General features: G+C 38.5%; 1 protein-coding gene across 8 annotated transcripts in view; it reads right to left on the bottom strand.

The window, feature by feature from the left end:
- Positions 1 to 1,880: 1,880 nt before the first annotated feature.
- The window catches only part of CDC7 (cell division cycle 7), a 32,242-nt gene continuing 17,973 nt past the window's right edge, over positions 1,881 to 16,149 (bottom strand). For 7 of the 8 annotated variants that reach the window (XM_034437211.3, XM_087889964.1, XM_034437209.2 and 4 more), the window contains 3 exons: positions 16,027 to 16,109; positions 14,943 to 15,092; positions 12,416 to 12,827 (listed from right to left, as the gene is read on the bottom strand). In XM_034437211.3, coding sequence (XP_034293102.2) covers positions 12,433 to 12,827; positions 14,943 to 15,092; positions 16,027 to 16,109 — 628 coding nt within the window. In that variant the 3' untranslated portion in view covers positions 12,416 to 12,432. Of the gene's footprint in view, positions 2,505 to 3,698; positions 3,811 to 7,811; positions 7,893 to 12,415; positions 12,828 to 14,942; positions 15,093 to 16,026; positions 16,110 to 16,149 lie in introns of those variants that run through there. The other variant, XR_015733147.1, reaches the window with a different exon arrangement.

Raw genomic sequence — 16,149 nt, 5'->3', positions numbered from 1 at the left:
TTAAATAAGGGCAGCACTTTCTGGCACAATGAACAGTCACTACTTAACTTGGAAAAGTCCTTTCCATTTACTCTTTCTCCTTCTTTTCTTCAAGCTACTATTATGGCCTTTGGCCAATGAAAGCAAAACGATCGGATTTATGTAATAAAATTCATCCCAGGCTTCTTCTAGCATCTGTATTTTTCCTTCCACTACTGCCTAGCCTTTGGTCCAAGTCCTCTCTAAATGTCTCTCCCTATACAATCAGAGAAATGTATTTGTAGAAACTAATGGGACTACATTACTGTAGAAACTGATGGCAGATGGGTTTTGTTGGTATTTCCCCTCCACAGTTACTATCGAATGTGGCATGTCAGGGTGAGGGAGTACTATGACATCTGCATAAAAGATAAATTCATCAGGGCCACCACTACTACATAATTGGAACAACACCAATTGGAAATCTGAACGCATTCCTCCACATATATTCATGGATTTTTACTTGAAAAACCACTGTAGCAGGGATGAAATCCAGCAGGTTTTGACAGATTCGGGAGAACCAGTAGCGGAAATTTGGAGTAGTTCGGAGAACCAGCAAATACCACCTCTGGCTGGCCCCAGAGTGAGGTGGGAATGGAGATTTTGCAATATCCTTCCCCCAGGAGTGAGGAAGGAATGGGATTTTGCAATATCCTTCCCCTGGAGTGGGGCGGGAATGGAGATTTTGCAGTATCCTTCCCCTGCCACGCCCACCAAGCCACACCATGCCCACCAAGCCATGCCCACAGAACCAGTAGTAAAAAAAATTGGATTTCACCACTGCATTGCAGTATATGCAGTTGAATAAATTTAATCAGGAACTGATGGTTAGTAGAATGTGCTTAAGCCTGATGGGGGAAAAAATCATCAGGTTCTTCTGACAAAACAGAAGATCCAAATGGGGGATGAAATAAGGAGTGTATAGTAACTTCATTGCATCAGTGTGAGTTAAACTTAAAACCCCATGATTTGTTCCCTAGTCTACATCTTATCCCTTAAGTTCTCTTCATATCTCTGAGCTCTCAATCCATATTTTACAGGTTCATAAGACCCATGCCAGTATTACAATTTGGGTTGAGTTGGGCAAGCATTCAGCTGGAAGATTTCCTGCACAGTGGCAGATGAATTTCTGCCTGTTCCAGGTTTCCCTGTAGCACCTGTCTACTTGTTTGACACCCAGGGCTGAACTGAGTGAACTTTCAATCTAGTGTCAGTGCAGTGTCAGAGACTAACTCGGCTGGCGACCCCCAGGGGGAGAGTCTTCTCTGTGGCTGCACCTGTCCTCTGGAACGACCGACCCCCAGAGATACGCACGATACCAGACCTCCGGACTTTTTGTCGGGCCCTGAAAACTCATTTATTTCATCCAGCCGGGCTGGCTTGATCCCATCCTTTCGGTTTTAATTTGAAATTGGTTTTAACTGGGTTGTTTTAAATTGTGGGCCGAAATTATTTAATGTTTTTTAAACTGTTTTTTAAATTTTATATGTTATGTTTTACCTCGGCTGTTCACTGCCCTGAGTCCTGTTGGAGAAGGGCAGTATAAAAATCAAATCAAATAAATAAATAAATAACTCAAAGCTCTCTCTTCAACAGGATTGTCAAAAGTTTCAAATGAATTGGGCAAAGGGCAAATGCTACAAAAGAAATATGTGCAGCTGACTAACTCTGTCTTCCCTATTCCATTGTAAAGTAGGTTCATTTTTATTCACTATTCTCTCCCAACTGCATGGTCCCACAGACTCACTCAAAACACTAATTTTTCAGAAGTAATATCCCAAATAAGATGCTTCCTTCACATCCTGTTAATTTGTTTGTTTGTTTGTTTGTTTGTTTTAATGACAACTGGGAATCTGAGGTTGTTTTTTTTTTTTTATTTATCTATCTTAGTACAAACATTTCCTATCTACATCAGCCAAACATCACAGGACTAGAATTGGCCCTCCTTTTTAGGAAACACATTAAATATGAGTAGACCTTTGTTGAATTATTCTACTAATACATTTGACTCATTTACGCAGAAGAAGTTCCTATAACTGAATTCTAAGTTTAGTATCTTATTGCCTCATACTTACAGGGAAATAAATTCCATTGAACTCCATTGGAACATTTTCCAAAATACCAATTTTAAGACTAAATTAGCAGTTTCACTAACTAAAAATGACCATCCTACTTTAGAAAAGGGATGCGGTGTCTTAGTGGCTAAGACACTGAGCTTGTTGATTGAAAGTCGGCAGTTGAGCGGTTCGAATCCCTAGTGCTGCATAACGGGGTGAGCTCCCATTACTTGTCCCGGCTTCTGCCAACCTAGCAATTCGAAAGCACATAAAAAAATACAAGTAGAAAAATAGGGATCACCTTTGGTGGGAAGGTAACAGCGTTCTGTGCGCCTTTGACATTTAGTCATGCCGGCCACATGACCACAGAGACTTCTTCAGACAGCGCTGGCTCTTCGGCTTTGAAACGGAGATGAGCACTGAACCGTTCTGGGAAGAAGAAGAGAAAGTTTCTTCTGCATCTTTCCCCCCTACCATTTTGTAAACTCTAACTCTATAATCCTTCTTCCTTAATACTACAAACCATCTTGTAATAAAAAAAAATACTACTTTGCTTTTGGTTCCTTTGTAGTTTTCATTAGGATGCCTTTGCAGAATTCATAACTAAGGTTAAAATATCACTTAAAACTATATGGATGAATGGACAGATGGAGAGAGCGAAGTAGCCTTGTATATTAGCTTCTATTCTAAGCTCATAGATTTTGGAAACTACTGTGCTTGAGATAAAAGACTTAACATCCTCACCAATACAAATAGATGTCCTGGCTCCTTGGCTTCTGCTTAACCCTGAAAAAAATCCTTGATTTCTTGGTCAGGATTAATGAATAAAATGTTGGAGACAGAAATTTCTGCCTTCCCAAATTACAGGTCACACCCTCCCAACTACTGGATACTTTGCAAAAGAAATACCAAAATCTGAAAGTAGCTCTTGATTTGGCTAGCTGTAAAAACCAAGTGACAAGGAGTGGTTGTTTTCAATCATGTAAATCTAGTAGGGGAAAGGAACGAAAAAAAGAAATGCCTGGTTGCTTAAAAGGCCTTTATACCGATCACCCTCTGTTTCTGATGGTCGAAGAATTCCCTGCAGCTCTGGTTCTTCTAGAAATGAAAAATATAGCTGGGGAAAGAATACAGTGTTGTCTCTCAGGTTTGTGGTAGAGCTTCAGTTCAGTTTGTCGATTTTTATTCTCTTTCAACATGGGTTAAATGAAAACTCTTTTCTTTCAAAACCTGAGAGAAATGACAGGAATCGTGACAGGGCTTGTTTTGACATAGGGCTACCTCAGAACCTCATTTCCTTTAATGAAAGCTGAGAATCTGGGATTTTAGATGCATCAAAATCCTGGGTTTCTTAACTGTTTTTATGATGTAGGCCAAAAGGGATTTTTTTTTTTAAATGTATCCCCTCCAGTATGCAATTACTTCTTTAAAGCCAGGCAGGTTGTTGGAAGAAATAAGGAAGAAACATGTCTTTTGAGGCTACAATTTAATGCAAATTTATGGGGAAATAAACCCAGTAAACTCACTGGAGCTTACTTCAGAATAAATAGATTTATTCTGCAGGCCCTTAACCAGTTCCTTTCCCTTCCTTTCTCTTTCTCTCTATATTTCTCACATGCTTACCTTTTGTTCTTGGGAAAAGGTCCTAAATCCATTCTTTTCTCTCTCTTTTTTTCATTATTCTGATATTCTGACTTGAGAATTCAGAACTTAAGCCTGAGTCAATGAGACCAGCCTGGAAGGGACAGACAAAAAGCAGTGAGGAAGTTTCATATGAGGGGGGCAGCTAGAGAGATTGGAAACTTATGATGCAAAGAATGAAGCAAGGACCAAAGAAAGTGGAAAAATAAGAAATGGATACAATAAAAGACCCAGCCCATTGTTTAAAAGGAATAATAATTGCCAGCAGAGGATCTATTGAGTGTTTCCATTTTTCCATACCTTAATTTTCCTACCCAGCAGAATAGATAAAATGATATATTGTCATATTGTAAAACAGCCCTTAATTGTTTATGTTGCTCTTCTGCCTTCATTAACCCGTGAAATCTACTTGGGTGGTCTTTAAATGTTACTCGCTTTCAGCCTAATCTTTTGCAGAAGCTGGATAAAATAGAATGGGGATATACTGTAATAGCATGTAATAAAACAAATGCAAACAAATTGTTATTAAGTCTTTTACTCGAGAAAATCATTTTCTTCTTATTCACTGCTCCGCATCCTAAACTCTTTTGTAATTTTACTTCCATTTCAACATAAAAATTATAATTATGAGCCACATTCCAAAAAAATAATATATGTATGTAAGGGAAAAAAATGTACCTCTTTAGGTAGTTCCCTAAATTCCTGCATTTTAGTAAGATTGAAACAAATTGAAGTACAATGAGAATTGGCCAAAGACTTTAAAAATCAAAAGGTGCCAAGCTATGTTCCCAAATATTAGGGAATTTCAGAGTTCTTTTATTGTGCTCTTTTATGAAACAAAATATATGATACATTTCATCCCCAAATTACACAGGACTGCACTTGCCATTTCAAACTTTCCAAGAGTTAGAACAGCCAGGGATATTCTTAAGACCTGTGGTTTGAAACCATTCCAAGATTTGATCCCAAAGCGATTTTACAAACAAAATACCCCAGAGGAGACAGAATTACAAAATCTCAAGCAGTGATAGTCATAAAAAATGTTTCAAAGAAAAATGCAAGATCCCCATAATTAGCAGGTGTTTGGAGAGAAAATTAGGCTTTTGGAAAAACGACCACCGGAAGATTTTTGCAAATTAGGAAGTGCAATCCAAAAAACCCTGAGGTGGAAGTATAGAGTGGAAAAACCGTCAAACTGCATCAGATCCAGGGCTGGCACGGATCCATCTAGTTCTGGAGCTGTAGCAGAGGATTGCAGGGCATTGAAAGTAGACGATCAAACTTCTCAGATGCACCCTAAAAGTGCCATTTTTGTGCTGGTTCACTTTTTAAACAGACAGTAGGTTAACTCAGGATTCTAAATTAATAAGGAACAAAGGGAAAGGAACCTCTCCATCTCCGACTATCAATCTCCCAGTCTCCAGATGGAAGTCTGAGTTACATTATGCTCTGGAGCATCTTCCACATTTGAAACCTAAAATCTTTAAGTGATTTCAGACAAGATCTGTGTTGTATCTTACAAAACTTCCATAACGGCCTGCTATTTGTCTCTTGTACTGGGCTTATTGATTTATTAAATTTATATTCCCGGATTAATTTACTTTCCAACAAAAGAGAAACTATGAAGCTCTTCAGCTTAACACACTGCAAATGCTGGTTAGGTAAGTTGCTGGGGTGAAAGTTCATCTAAGTGAATGGCAGGATCTGGTCAGCATGCACTGCTTGGAGGGACTATGAAATCCAATATTGAACCTAGAGGCGAGGTGGTCTGCGGTCCAGTTCAATGCCTTTTTCCCCTAGCTAAATAAATGTCATTTGGGAGAGTCAGAGCAACCCTGAAGCTCTGTGAAAATCGAATTAGTCCAGAATCTCAGACAGCAAAACCTATATAATGTAGACAATTAAATAAAACAATATCGAAAGACAAAATATTTGCAGCCGAAATGTATTTAATAAAAAGCGGGAAAGAAGGAAGGGTTTTATATGAATAATTCAGATAATACATGCTTTATAATAATTTGAAAGACAATATAAATACCTAAATGATGGAAGCCACTGAATCAGATAGTCATCACTGAGCATTTCATCTCTGCTCTTATATGCTTCAGTTGGGAGAGAAACTCTTTTCGTTCAGGTACATCCTGGCCTCAAACCTATTGCAGGATCAGCACTGTGAGAAGGTGTTTGAATCAGAGGTGCTATTCAGCAGGTTCTGATAGGTTCTGGAGAACCAGTAGCGGAAATTTTGAGTAGTTCGGAGAATCGGCAAATTCCACCTCTAGCTGGCCCCAAAGTAGGGTGGGAATGGGGATTTTGCAGTATCCTTCCCCTGCCACACCTACCAAGCCATACCCACCAAGCCACGCCCACAGAACCGGTAGTAAAAAAAAATTAAATTCCACCGCTGGTTTGAATGCAAACATCTTTATGTTGTTCTGTGGCTATTGCTTTTTTTTCACTCCCCTGTCACTTTTTAGTTCTAGATTTTCTTCTTTAACCGCTCCATAGAATTTTTATGGCAGCTCCTCTGAGTTAAAAATGTGACGACCCGGGCAACCTACAGGGACATAGACTTTGTAGGGTCCCATATGATGAACACATGTCCCTCAATGCACACAACTGTGTTTGTGTTCCTTGATCCAAGTATAGCTATAAATTTGATTTGCATCCCAAATTAAGGACTTTAATATCTGGCTGCAAACCAATACAGTATGAAGTGGCGAAAATAAATTGCATCTCTATCAGAAATAGGACATGTGATATGAATATACGGTACGCAGGGGTGGGTTCTAAATTTTTTTACTACCGGTTCTGTGGGCGTGGCTTATTTTGTGGGTGTGGCTTGGAGGTCATGTGACTAGGTGGGCGTGGCTAGCTGGTCAGTCATTTCTGGAAGGTCCTCGCACTTACGACCTGACTCATTTGTTTGCTTTTAACACTGATCAGCTGTAGGACGGCCCTTTGAAGCCCCGCGGCAAGAGTTTAAACAGTTTTTTTCCCTCTAGTCATCAGCTGGGACTCAGGAGGCAGCAATAGATTGGGGGTGGGACCAAATAAAAGGTAAGAATAACATGGGGGGGTGGGAGGGCGGGGGGGGAGAACCGGTTCGGTGACATCATATCGTCACCGCTACTGGCTCGGCCGAACCAGACCGAACCGGGAGAAACCCACCACTGACGGTATGTTCAGGAGAAGATATAAATAGACATGAAGGATACTAGATTTGGCTGGTGCTCTAGGAAGAGCAAGGAAAAAGTTAAACCAGTTCATGTTTTTACTGTTTATAGGAAGAATTCTATGTTTTGTTTAGAACACATCAAGAAGGACTTAACGTAATTTTTTAAATTAGGGATCCTGATGTTTGAAATAGCTAAAACTATGGGGTCCTTGGTGCTCTCTGAGCTTGATTGCCTGAGCTTGGTTGTTTACTTGTAGATATTTCACTACCCAACAAGGTAACATCATCAGTACTAGAAAGGAGCATAGTTTGCTCTTTTTATATATTAGTATTTTCCCTATCAGTGTTGGTGGGAATGTTCTTATGATTAGGCATTTGTTTATTGAAAGTTTGTTTGCCTGAGCTAGTTCCTTGATTGTGGTATTATTTACTTCTTGATTGTCGGTCTAATGTTAATCTTAGTGTTAATCTTTGCTCTATCAAGGAACTACTAACTCAGACAAACAAGCCAACAGTAAGCAACAACCTATTTAAGGAACCAGCAAGAACACTCCCAGTCTCCCACCAACACTGACAGGGCAAGCCACTTGCATATAAAAAGAGCAAACCCCATTCCCTTCTAGCACTGATGTTGTTATCTAGTTTGGTAACAAAACATCTGCAAGAAAACCACCAAGCTCAGAGAGCCTCAAGGGCCCCACAGTTCAATCCTAAAATACAAATATTCTCTTCCATTGATAGCTAAAACTAAATTAAAGAGGGTGTTGCTAAACATTTGACCAACTGAATTGGAACTACTTCTGTCAAAAGAAAAGTGTCATTTCACTCACCTGCACTAGACCTTAAATCTGACAAAAAAATGATATTAGCTGACATTTTATGATTACTGTAGCAGAAAAGAACGAAGGAAGCAGTACCTTCATAAGCATTGTAGCAGCTTGCCTGCCAAATTTGGCCACGGTTCTTTTAGATAAATAACTTCTCGGTGACGTGCTGTGCTGAAATTACATAAACAGCAGAAATTACTAAGACCTAGGCCCCAGGGATTTGTGGGTTTCAAGATTTTCTGCAATCAATATTCTGACATCTGCAAACATTTATCCCTAAGAGTTGATTCCAAAAAGCTGCAAAAAATGAAAGAAATGCCATCACTTCACTTGATACACGAATTATTTTGCCGCTATGCACCATTATTTATTCTGTAGCTGAATTTATATAGAAAGGAGGATGGTGCAGACTTGATTCTAAATTTAACAGAAAGTGTTATGAAGAGTGTTACAGGTGATAGCATGTATTAACACATATATAAGAGCTCTCTGGCAATCCAGCCTATGAATTTATTAATATCTATTGCATACAATTATTTGCTAGAATTATTTCCTTGTTTTCCCTCTAAGAACTCAAGGCAGCTTGCATAGAAATGATTCATTTTACCGCAAAACTGAGGATAAGTGACTCAATGAATTTCTGTGACTAAGAATGACTATGAAGCTGGGTCTCCCTAGCTCTGGTCCATCTTTGTTGCATCACAGAGTGAAGTGTTTTTCCGGTGAGATCAGTCTATCAGGGCAACCTGATCTACCCAATTATGGGACGGAACATACTGCTTCGCCTTTCGGCCCCAATCCAGGAGCCTTTGCAGGCAGTCGCTTCCGCAACAAACTATTTTGTGTTAAATTTAAATTTGCCAACAAAGAAATAAAGGAAGACTAGCATAGCTATTTCAAGCTGTTTAGCTCTCATCAGCTACCTTCTGGGATTCGAACTCAGGCTGCTTGCATATTAGGCAGATGTATTAACCTCTAGGCCTCAGACAGTGAAGTTTATAGTTTTAGCATTATAACTATTTTCATGAAGATACACTGAAAGATCTAACTAGGGCAAGATGACAAATGAAGATACTGACAGAACTATGCCAAAGTTTGTCATAGTCTTTGGGTCTTGTTCAAAATGGCTTCCTTTTTTAATGTACTAGTAATATAGTTATTGGTTTCGGCAAGTAGGATTACCTGAATGACTTTGGGCAGAAACTAGGCAGAATTTGGCCTTCATAGCTGGGAGATTTCAGGACTGTAGGTTAAACTGGAAAATCAAAATAATCTGGAAGAAGGCCATGGCAAGCCATTTCCATATTGCTACCAAGAAAGTGGCATAAGTATGTCCATAAAATAATGAAGAGCTGAGCTCAACTTGAAGGAAGCTTAACTTTAATTATTAATTTACCTACAACTGCTTGAAAATGGAACTGTTGATCATCGTATTCTTCTGGACTGGCTTCAGAAATTGTTCTGGCTCTCCTCCTTCCTCCAGGGCCAGTTCCAGTCCATTGACTGGAGGGATAGAGGGAGAGAAATCCAGTCCACGGACTCTACTTTGTGGCGATGACTGAGAGTTCTTTCTCCCTATTTAACTTTGACATGAAGTCATTGGGTGAGGTGATCCATCAGTTTGGGATGAGATATCTCTATCCCAGGCCCTTTGAACAATGCTGTGGATGTCCTATCCCAGTATCTGGGGGATATTGGGGTTGGATGAGACGAAATGGGCTCTGAGTCAATCCACGCAAAACAGAGCGACTATGGGTATTTAGACCCTCCAGAGACAGACAAGGTTCTTCCATCTTTGGCTCTGGATGGAGTTGCACTACCCTAGACAGACCTGGTGTGCAACCTGAGTGTAATCCTGGATTTGCAGCTCCTGCTTGAGTAACAGGTGACAACTGTGGCTAGAAGGGTCTTTGAACACCTTCAGATGCTGCACTGGCTACACCTTTACCTGGACCGGGAAGCCCTGCTCACACTAACTTATATCCTTGTAACATCTCATTTAGACTACTGTAATATATTCTACATGGGGCTGCCCCTGAGGATCATTTGGAAACTTCAACTGGTGCAGAACGTGGCTGTGTGGTTAGTAAATGGTGCCAGATACATGGCACATGTAATGCCACTTCGGTGTGAGCTGCATTGGTTATCGGTGTGTTTCCAGGTATAACTGAAGATGCTGGTGGTTACCTTTAAAGCCCTACATGGCTTGGGATAGGCACACCTGAGAGTTTGCCTTTTTCCAGCCAGATCTAGCAGAATGGGCATGCTGCAGATCCCATCGGCCAGTGTGTTGGCTGGTTGGGTCTAGAAGATGGGGTTTCTTTCCCTGCAGTGGCCCCTGCTCTATGAAGCATTCTCCCTTCAGAGATTAGAATTGCCTCAACCTTCCTCAGCCTTTGTAAGGCCCTAAACACCTGGGTGTTTCTGAGCTTGGGGTGCTGCATGTGTTAAGAACCCTGCTTCCTGGCTGCATTGTTAACTGGCCAAGTATCTTGGCTGCTATGTATATTAATTTTGGAAGTTGCTATTATTTGTATTGTTTTAACATGTTTTTATATTTTGATTGTAGTATATTTTCTGAATTGTAAGCTGCCCAGTCATTGACCGAGATGGGCAGCTATAGAAAATGAATGAATGAATGGATAATTCCTCATAATTATTAGATTTACATCCCACCTTCTCTGTATCCACTGAGATTGCACATATAGTTTTGCCTTTTCTAATTGTATTACCCCCAGCGATCCTATAAGGTAAGTTAAATTGAGACATATTGGATATGTTTTGAGTCAAGACCATAAGCTTTCACTCTCAACTCTGGAATTGAACTTTAGTTTCCTGATCTTAAACTCACATCTTTTGGGAATTACTCTAAATTGACTTATTAATCTTTTTATTTTTCAATTTAGGGAACTTTTTTCCCCATTCTATACCAAAAAGTCAATACAAATCTAAGAAAACTAACCTTCCAGCTTTATTCGAACAAACAGAGATCTTGGGAAAGCAGTCCTTAAAAAATAATAATAAATAAAGCATATGCAAGCCTCTTCATTTCACATTGCAGTAAGATTTGACTCTAGTTTCGCCATGGTTACTTGAATACAGAATGCTTCTAATGCAGATTACTGTTCTCCATGGGCATCAGAGATATATTCTTACTTAGCAGAGCCTAGACTTACATATAGAAAACACATTTTTATATTAGAGGCAAGATAACTGAACATTCATTCCAATCTTATACATTTTTTTTAAATCAGAAGGGATATTATATCATTCTAAAGTATGTCTACCTTGCAAGCTTATTATTGTCTTGGAAAATTGGTTCCAAGAACTAAGGCAGCCCTTTGACTGGGATATGTTTGTAATTTGTACAGATTACTTTTATTACAAACATGCTATCTTTTGTCTGCAGACATAATTTTCCAAATCAGCATTTGTTATATTTTATATAATGGCTTTTATTTTTTATTAAAAAAATATGATTTTATTTTGGTCATTCTAATAAATTCATCACAAAATTATAACACAGTGGTACATACCAATCAACAAGCTAATGCTGTATCTGTACATTGTTTTTACAAGAAAAAGATATTGTAGTCTATACAACAAAAAGATAACAGTTCCAAAGGCATATGAAATAGAAAGTAAATGATATCATATGCTCTTAAGAGGAAAAAGTTCCAGGTCCTCGGAGTCAGTGTTTTCAATACTCTTTCCTAGTCATAAAATATAAATTCTTGAGCAATGCCTTAAGTTAACTTTTACCAATATATATCCTCTACTACTTTTATTAAGATTAAACTGTCAAAAATTCCCCACCAACAATTCAAAGGAGCTACATTTACATGTATCTTACATTATATCTAAAATTAATGTTCTTCTGTTGAAAACAAACTATGTGAGCATTTGTCAACAACTAGAAGTTACAAATCATAATAATCAATCCCCCCAGATCTGTGAAACTAAAATATATAATTAATTCATTGCCTACCAGAATAATTCATTTATCATATCTGCCCCCAGCCAAATTTAAACCAAATATTAGGAAGCTGCATGATATAACAGGATTGCTAAAACCCAAGAACATAGCAGAAAGTAACTCTTCTCAGATTTCAATCCCATTATAGATTTTATGTTGCCATTTCTGAATGCACCACAAAGGGGTGAAACAATCAAATGCACTTTGAAATTGTTTAAAAACCTGTCTGAAAAACAGTATATTTACTATTTTAACTACACGTAGACCAAGGGTGACACTTAATTTCATCGAGGGCCGCATCTGGGTTGCGTTTGACCTTGGGGCCAGGATGGGCGTGGCCAGCTCGATATCACTCATGTCGGGTGCGCCTGTGGCGGCCCGAGCACTCTGCCAGCAAAAACTGGCTCCCAAGCTCAGTTTTTGGCTGCGATGGCTTCCTGAAACCCTCTGCCCGCGAAAATGGGGTTTGGTAAGGCTGCCTGCAGCCCTCCTGAGCTCCATTTTTGCTGGCAGAGGCACTACAGGCTGGTCCTTTGCTGTTTCCAGGGTAGCTCCGTGTGCCAGATCTAAGCATCCCACGGGCCAGATCAGGCCCCCAGACCTTGAGTTTGATACCCCAACACTGCTCTGGAAATAGCATTTCTCAGATTTTTAGTTTCATTTTAAAGAGTAACCAATTCTAATAATACTTTCACACACACACACACACACACACATAGAGTGTCAAAGGTCTTTTTATTGCTTCACGTTTCTGAAAAAGGGATGCAGCAAAGCATCCTTTGCTGTAATTCTTGTAGCAGGACTTAAGTCCAATAGTTTATCAAGGAGATCATAGGCGCTATTAGGAACTCTGTCCCATCCTTTGGATTCAGGCAGTTTTTGTATGGTTTTCTTTTCTTTACCACCATCTTCGTGAGTGCTTTGTTTTTGATATTGTGTGTACTTTTTGGATGCCTGAAGGGCAGAATCTGACGCGTTGCCTATTCCAATTGGTAAAGCAAATTCCTGAGAAGGGTTCATCTGTACGTCACCTGCCGAATTGTCAAAGCTGGTAGTTTTTCCCCTCAGCCTTTCACAAAGTTTCTTTAAATCCTGTGCTGGGATTTCTTTGCTACACAAGATTGATTTACCTAAATGAAAAGCACTTGTTAGAAGGTTCTTCAGAACGCACAGCCATTTTCTGCAACAGGGTCCAACACTTCAATTAAAGAGTTAAAGTAGCAGCCGCTGGTCCCTTAGTGAAACCAATTTTTTTAAAAGTGAAACATTGATTTCACTCTTCCAAATTTTACATGTATAGACTTGACATACAATGGCAATTCATCTTTCCATACTGCTATTTTGCAGGGAAATACAGAACAGCAAACACTGCTAAGACAATTCTTATTGAATTCATTGGCAATATTAGATACACTGGTATGGGTATGTAATCAATAGCACAAGTGCATTGCCCCAGGCTGAGACAATATGTCTATACAGATTCACGGAGAGATAAGGGAGAAAGAGAAAAAGAGAGAGGGAGAAGGAACACATCTCACATTGTATGTATGTATTTCTGGAAAAAATAAGTGATGCTGTCAAAATTCTGGGTTGATTGTCCTGCATATGTTGGTCCCACTGTGCATGACTGTGAAGATATAGCAGCCAAAAGTCGACTTAGCCAGACCTCAACTATGCAATTTATGGCTGCACTCACCTCATCAACTGGAAACCCTTGAAACTGTGTTGCTAGAAATGGATGTTGTCTTTCACAGCCTAAACAAAGCAGCCTGTTTTATTCTGTACCTGACTTACAAGTCAGACCTGCAAGTTTTGTTCTCAGTATGGAATTCTCAAATCAGCTATTTCAAGCTTAAAATGTCTTTGAGCTACTTTGCACTATCCTACGAAGGAAGAGGCAGAAGACTGTATCTACTGAGCAATTCTAATATTAGAGGCTCAGAAGACACTACAAGGGGACACAATACCCAAGACATATAAACAAAGACTTAACTGCCACTATCAACAGTGAGTCTGTACTTTTTGCTGTTGCTTTGATGGATATGGGGGAAATCTATAAACCTTTTAATTTGGTGAAAATTTGTTATCCCCACATTATCTGAAGTGTATTCAAACTGAATACCTGTGGCTCTTTGGAGTGCAGCAAAAGCAGCACTGACACTGTGGCTTTTATTTTATCTGTTTAATTTTCACTGCAGTGCCAAATATACACTATGTTTACTGAATTGCTGATTTTGCCTTAATAGGATTTTGTTGACAGATTTAGAAATATTTTCCCCATCATGATCTTTTATTGTGGTAAGTTGATATTTAGTGCAAAGTACTTTGCATAAATCTCTCTGGATGATTATCAGATAACTACAACTAAACACTGTAGGTAGAATGGAAAATGAGGTACAGCATCCAGGTGAAGCAAACCTGGGAATTGAAGTCCTTCAGTTGGCAGTCTTTCTGTGGAGAATATAAGTAGTTCTTGACTTACAATTCATTTAGTGACTGTTCAAAGTTACAGCACTGAAAAAAAATGACAATTTTTCACACTTGTGACCATTGCAGCATCTCCATGGTCACATGATCAAAATTCAGAGGCTTGGCGACTGACTCATTTTAATGACTTTGTGACTTTTGTGATCATGTGATCATCTTTTGCGACCTTCTGACAAGCAACATCAACAGGGAAACCAGATTCACCTAACAACCATTTTACTAACTTAACAACTGCAGTGATTCACTTAACAACTGCGGCGACAAAGGTTGTAAAATGGGGCAAAATTCACATAACAAATGTTTTACTTAGCAACAGAAATTTTGGCCTCAATTGTGGTCGTACGTCGAGGTCTACCTGTACTACTGTTGAGAAATGCAGCAAAAAGAAGTCTGGTTTACAATTCTGGGAAAGGAGAATGGGAATAAAAGAGGAATACAGATCTGAGGAGGAGTGATTCAGAGCCAGTAACATTGATTAGAATTAATTAGCCACATATTTGCTTGCAGCCTTTTCATTTCGCAAACTGGATGCTGCTAATTTGATTTGTATGTTTGTTTCCTATGGGATTATTTAGAAGCCTGACATGATTTAAGAAATTTGGTCCTGACATTTAGATGAATGAATTCCAATGCTATTTTATCTGAAGTTATGTAGAAATCCATGAACATAATCCTAATTATCTACATATAGACAAATAATAATAAAGTTACAGTAAAGTTACAAACAGGTTCGAAAAAGAATAACAAAACCTGCGTACCAAATGTTTTAGCAGCTTGAATGGTTTCTCTGGAGCCACGAATAGTCATGATCTGTGCCAAAGCTGTTAAATCATCGCTAGCCTTGTAAAATGGATACCGACCACTCAACAGAGAGAGAAATATAATTCCTGCAGACCACATGTCAATTGCTGCAAATAGAAACAAGACTTTAGTAACAATGACTAGTTATTCCAATTCATTCCCAGTGTTAAAAAAATCTAAGGAGTCAAAGCATATTATATAGAAAGCAGTATTTTATATAGTTCAATATAAGACTGCGGTCTTCCCAGGATTTCTTTGGCTTTTCATATTTTATAATCTTTTCCAAATGAACTTCAGGAAGAACCAAGCAAGGACAAAGGATCTGCAATAATACCTTATAAATACTCAATGCAATTTATGAAAAGAAAAGGGTAAAACAAGCCATTGTGGAAAGATCAATGAAGGAATTAGTTCAAAATTAAGTTGTAGCAAAATGTTTCTAATAAGCCTGAATGACTTTTTTTTCAGGAGGAAACGTGGGCTCCTTACTATCCGTTTCATTGCAATCCTAAAAGTATTGATCCTAAAAGACATCAATAGACATTAATGTTTCAGCAGCAGCAAGTTTTTTTTTAAAGAAAACGTATTGTAAAATTCAGATATACTGACTGAAACAGCATCAATTTGGATAATGTTTTCTGACAGACAGGTGGAGGTAATATTAATATTCCCAAAATGTTTAAATTCCTCATCTAACAGCTAGTTTCCATCTGCTTAAAAATATGAAATATTCTTCAGTTTGAATCTCTAAAAAAATCTGCCTGCAAGAATATTATGTTAATTATGCTTGTTCTAAGCCAGCTTGCTAATGAATGTTACATATTCAGAACAAGGACTTTAAAAAAAAACTAGCACAAAATTAAAATCACTTGAACTTTCTACTTGTTGTCCTTTGTTTAAAATAGAAATATCTTAGTAAATATTTTGGATAAAGATAGTTTCTATTTAAGGTTCTTATTTTAGCTAACCAATTTTAATAAAGTAAAATTTTAACAGTTTTAATAGTTTCTTGGATTAAGTAGCTTGTGCAATTTACTGTACCTGTAGTTTGATTAGGGCACTTTGTTAATACTTCTGGTGCTCTGAATCCAGGAGTACCTGCCCTTGGGGCAATCTGCTGACGTCTTGGGGTTAAATAGAAAAAAAAATTAGAAAGTAATAGCA

This window comes from Pantherophis guttatus, chromosome 3 (genome assembly GCF_059756535.1).
Source record: "Pantherophis guttatus breed Tessera chromosome 3, ASM5975653v1, whole genome shotgun sequence".
Lineage (NCBI taxonomy): Eukaryota > Metazoa > Chordata > Lepidosauria > Squamata > Colubridae > Pantherophis > Pantherophis guttatus.
The sequence above is the reverse complement of the archived record's forward strand: the minus strand, read 5'-3'. Positions and strand labels throughout refer to the sequence as shown.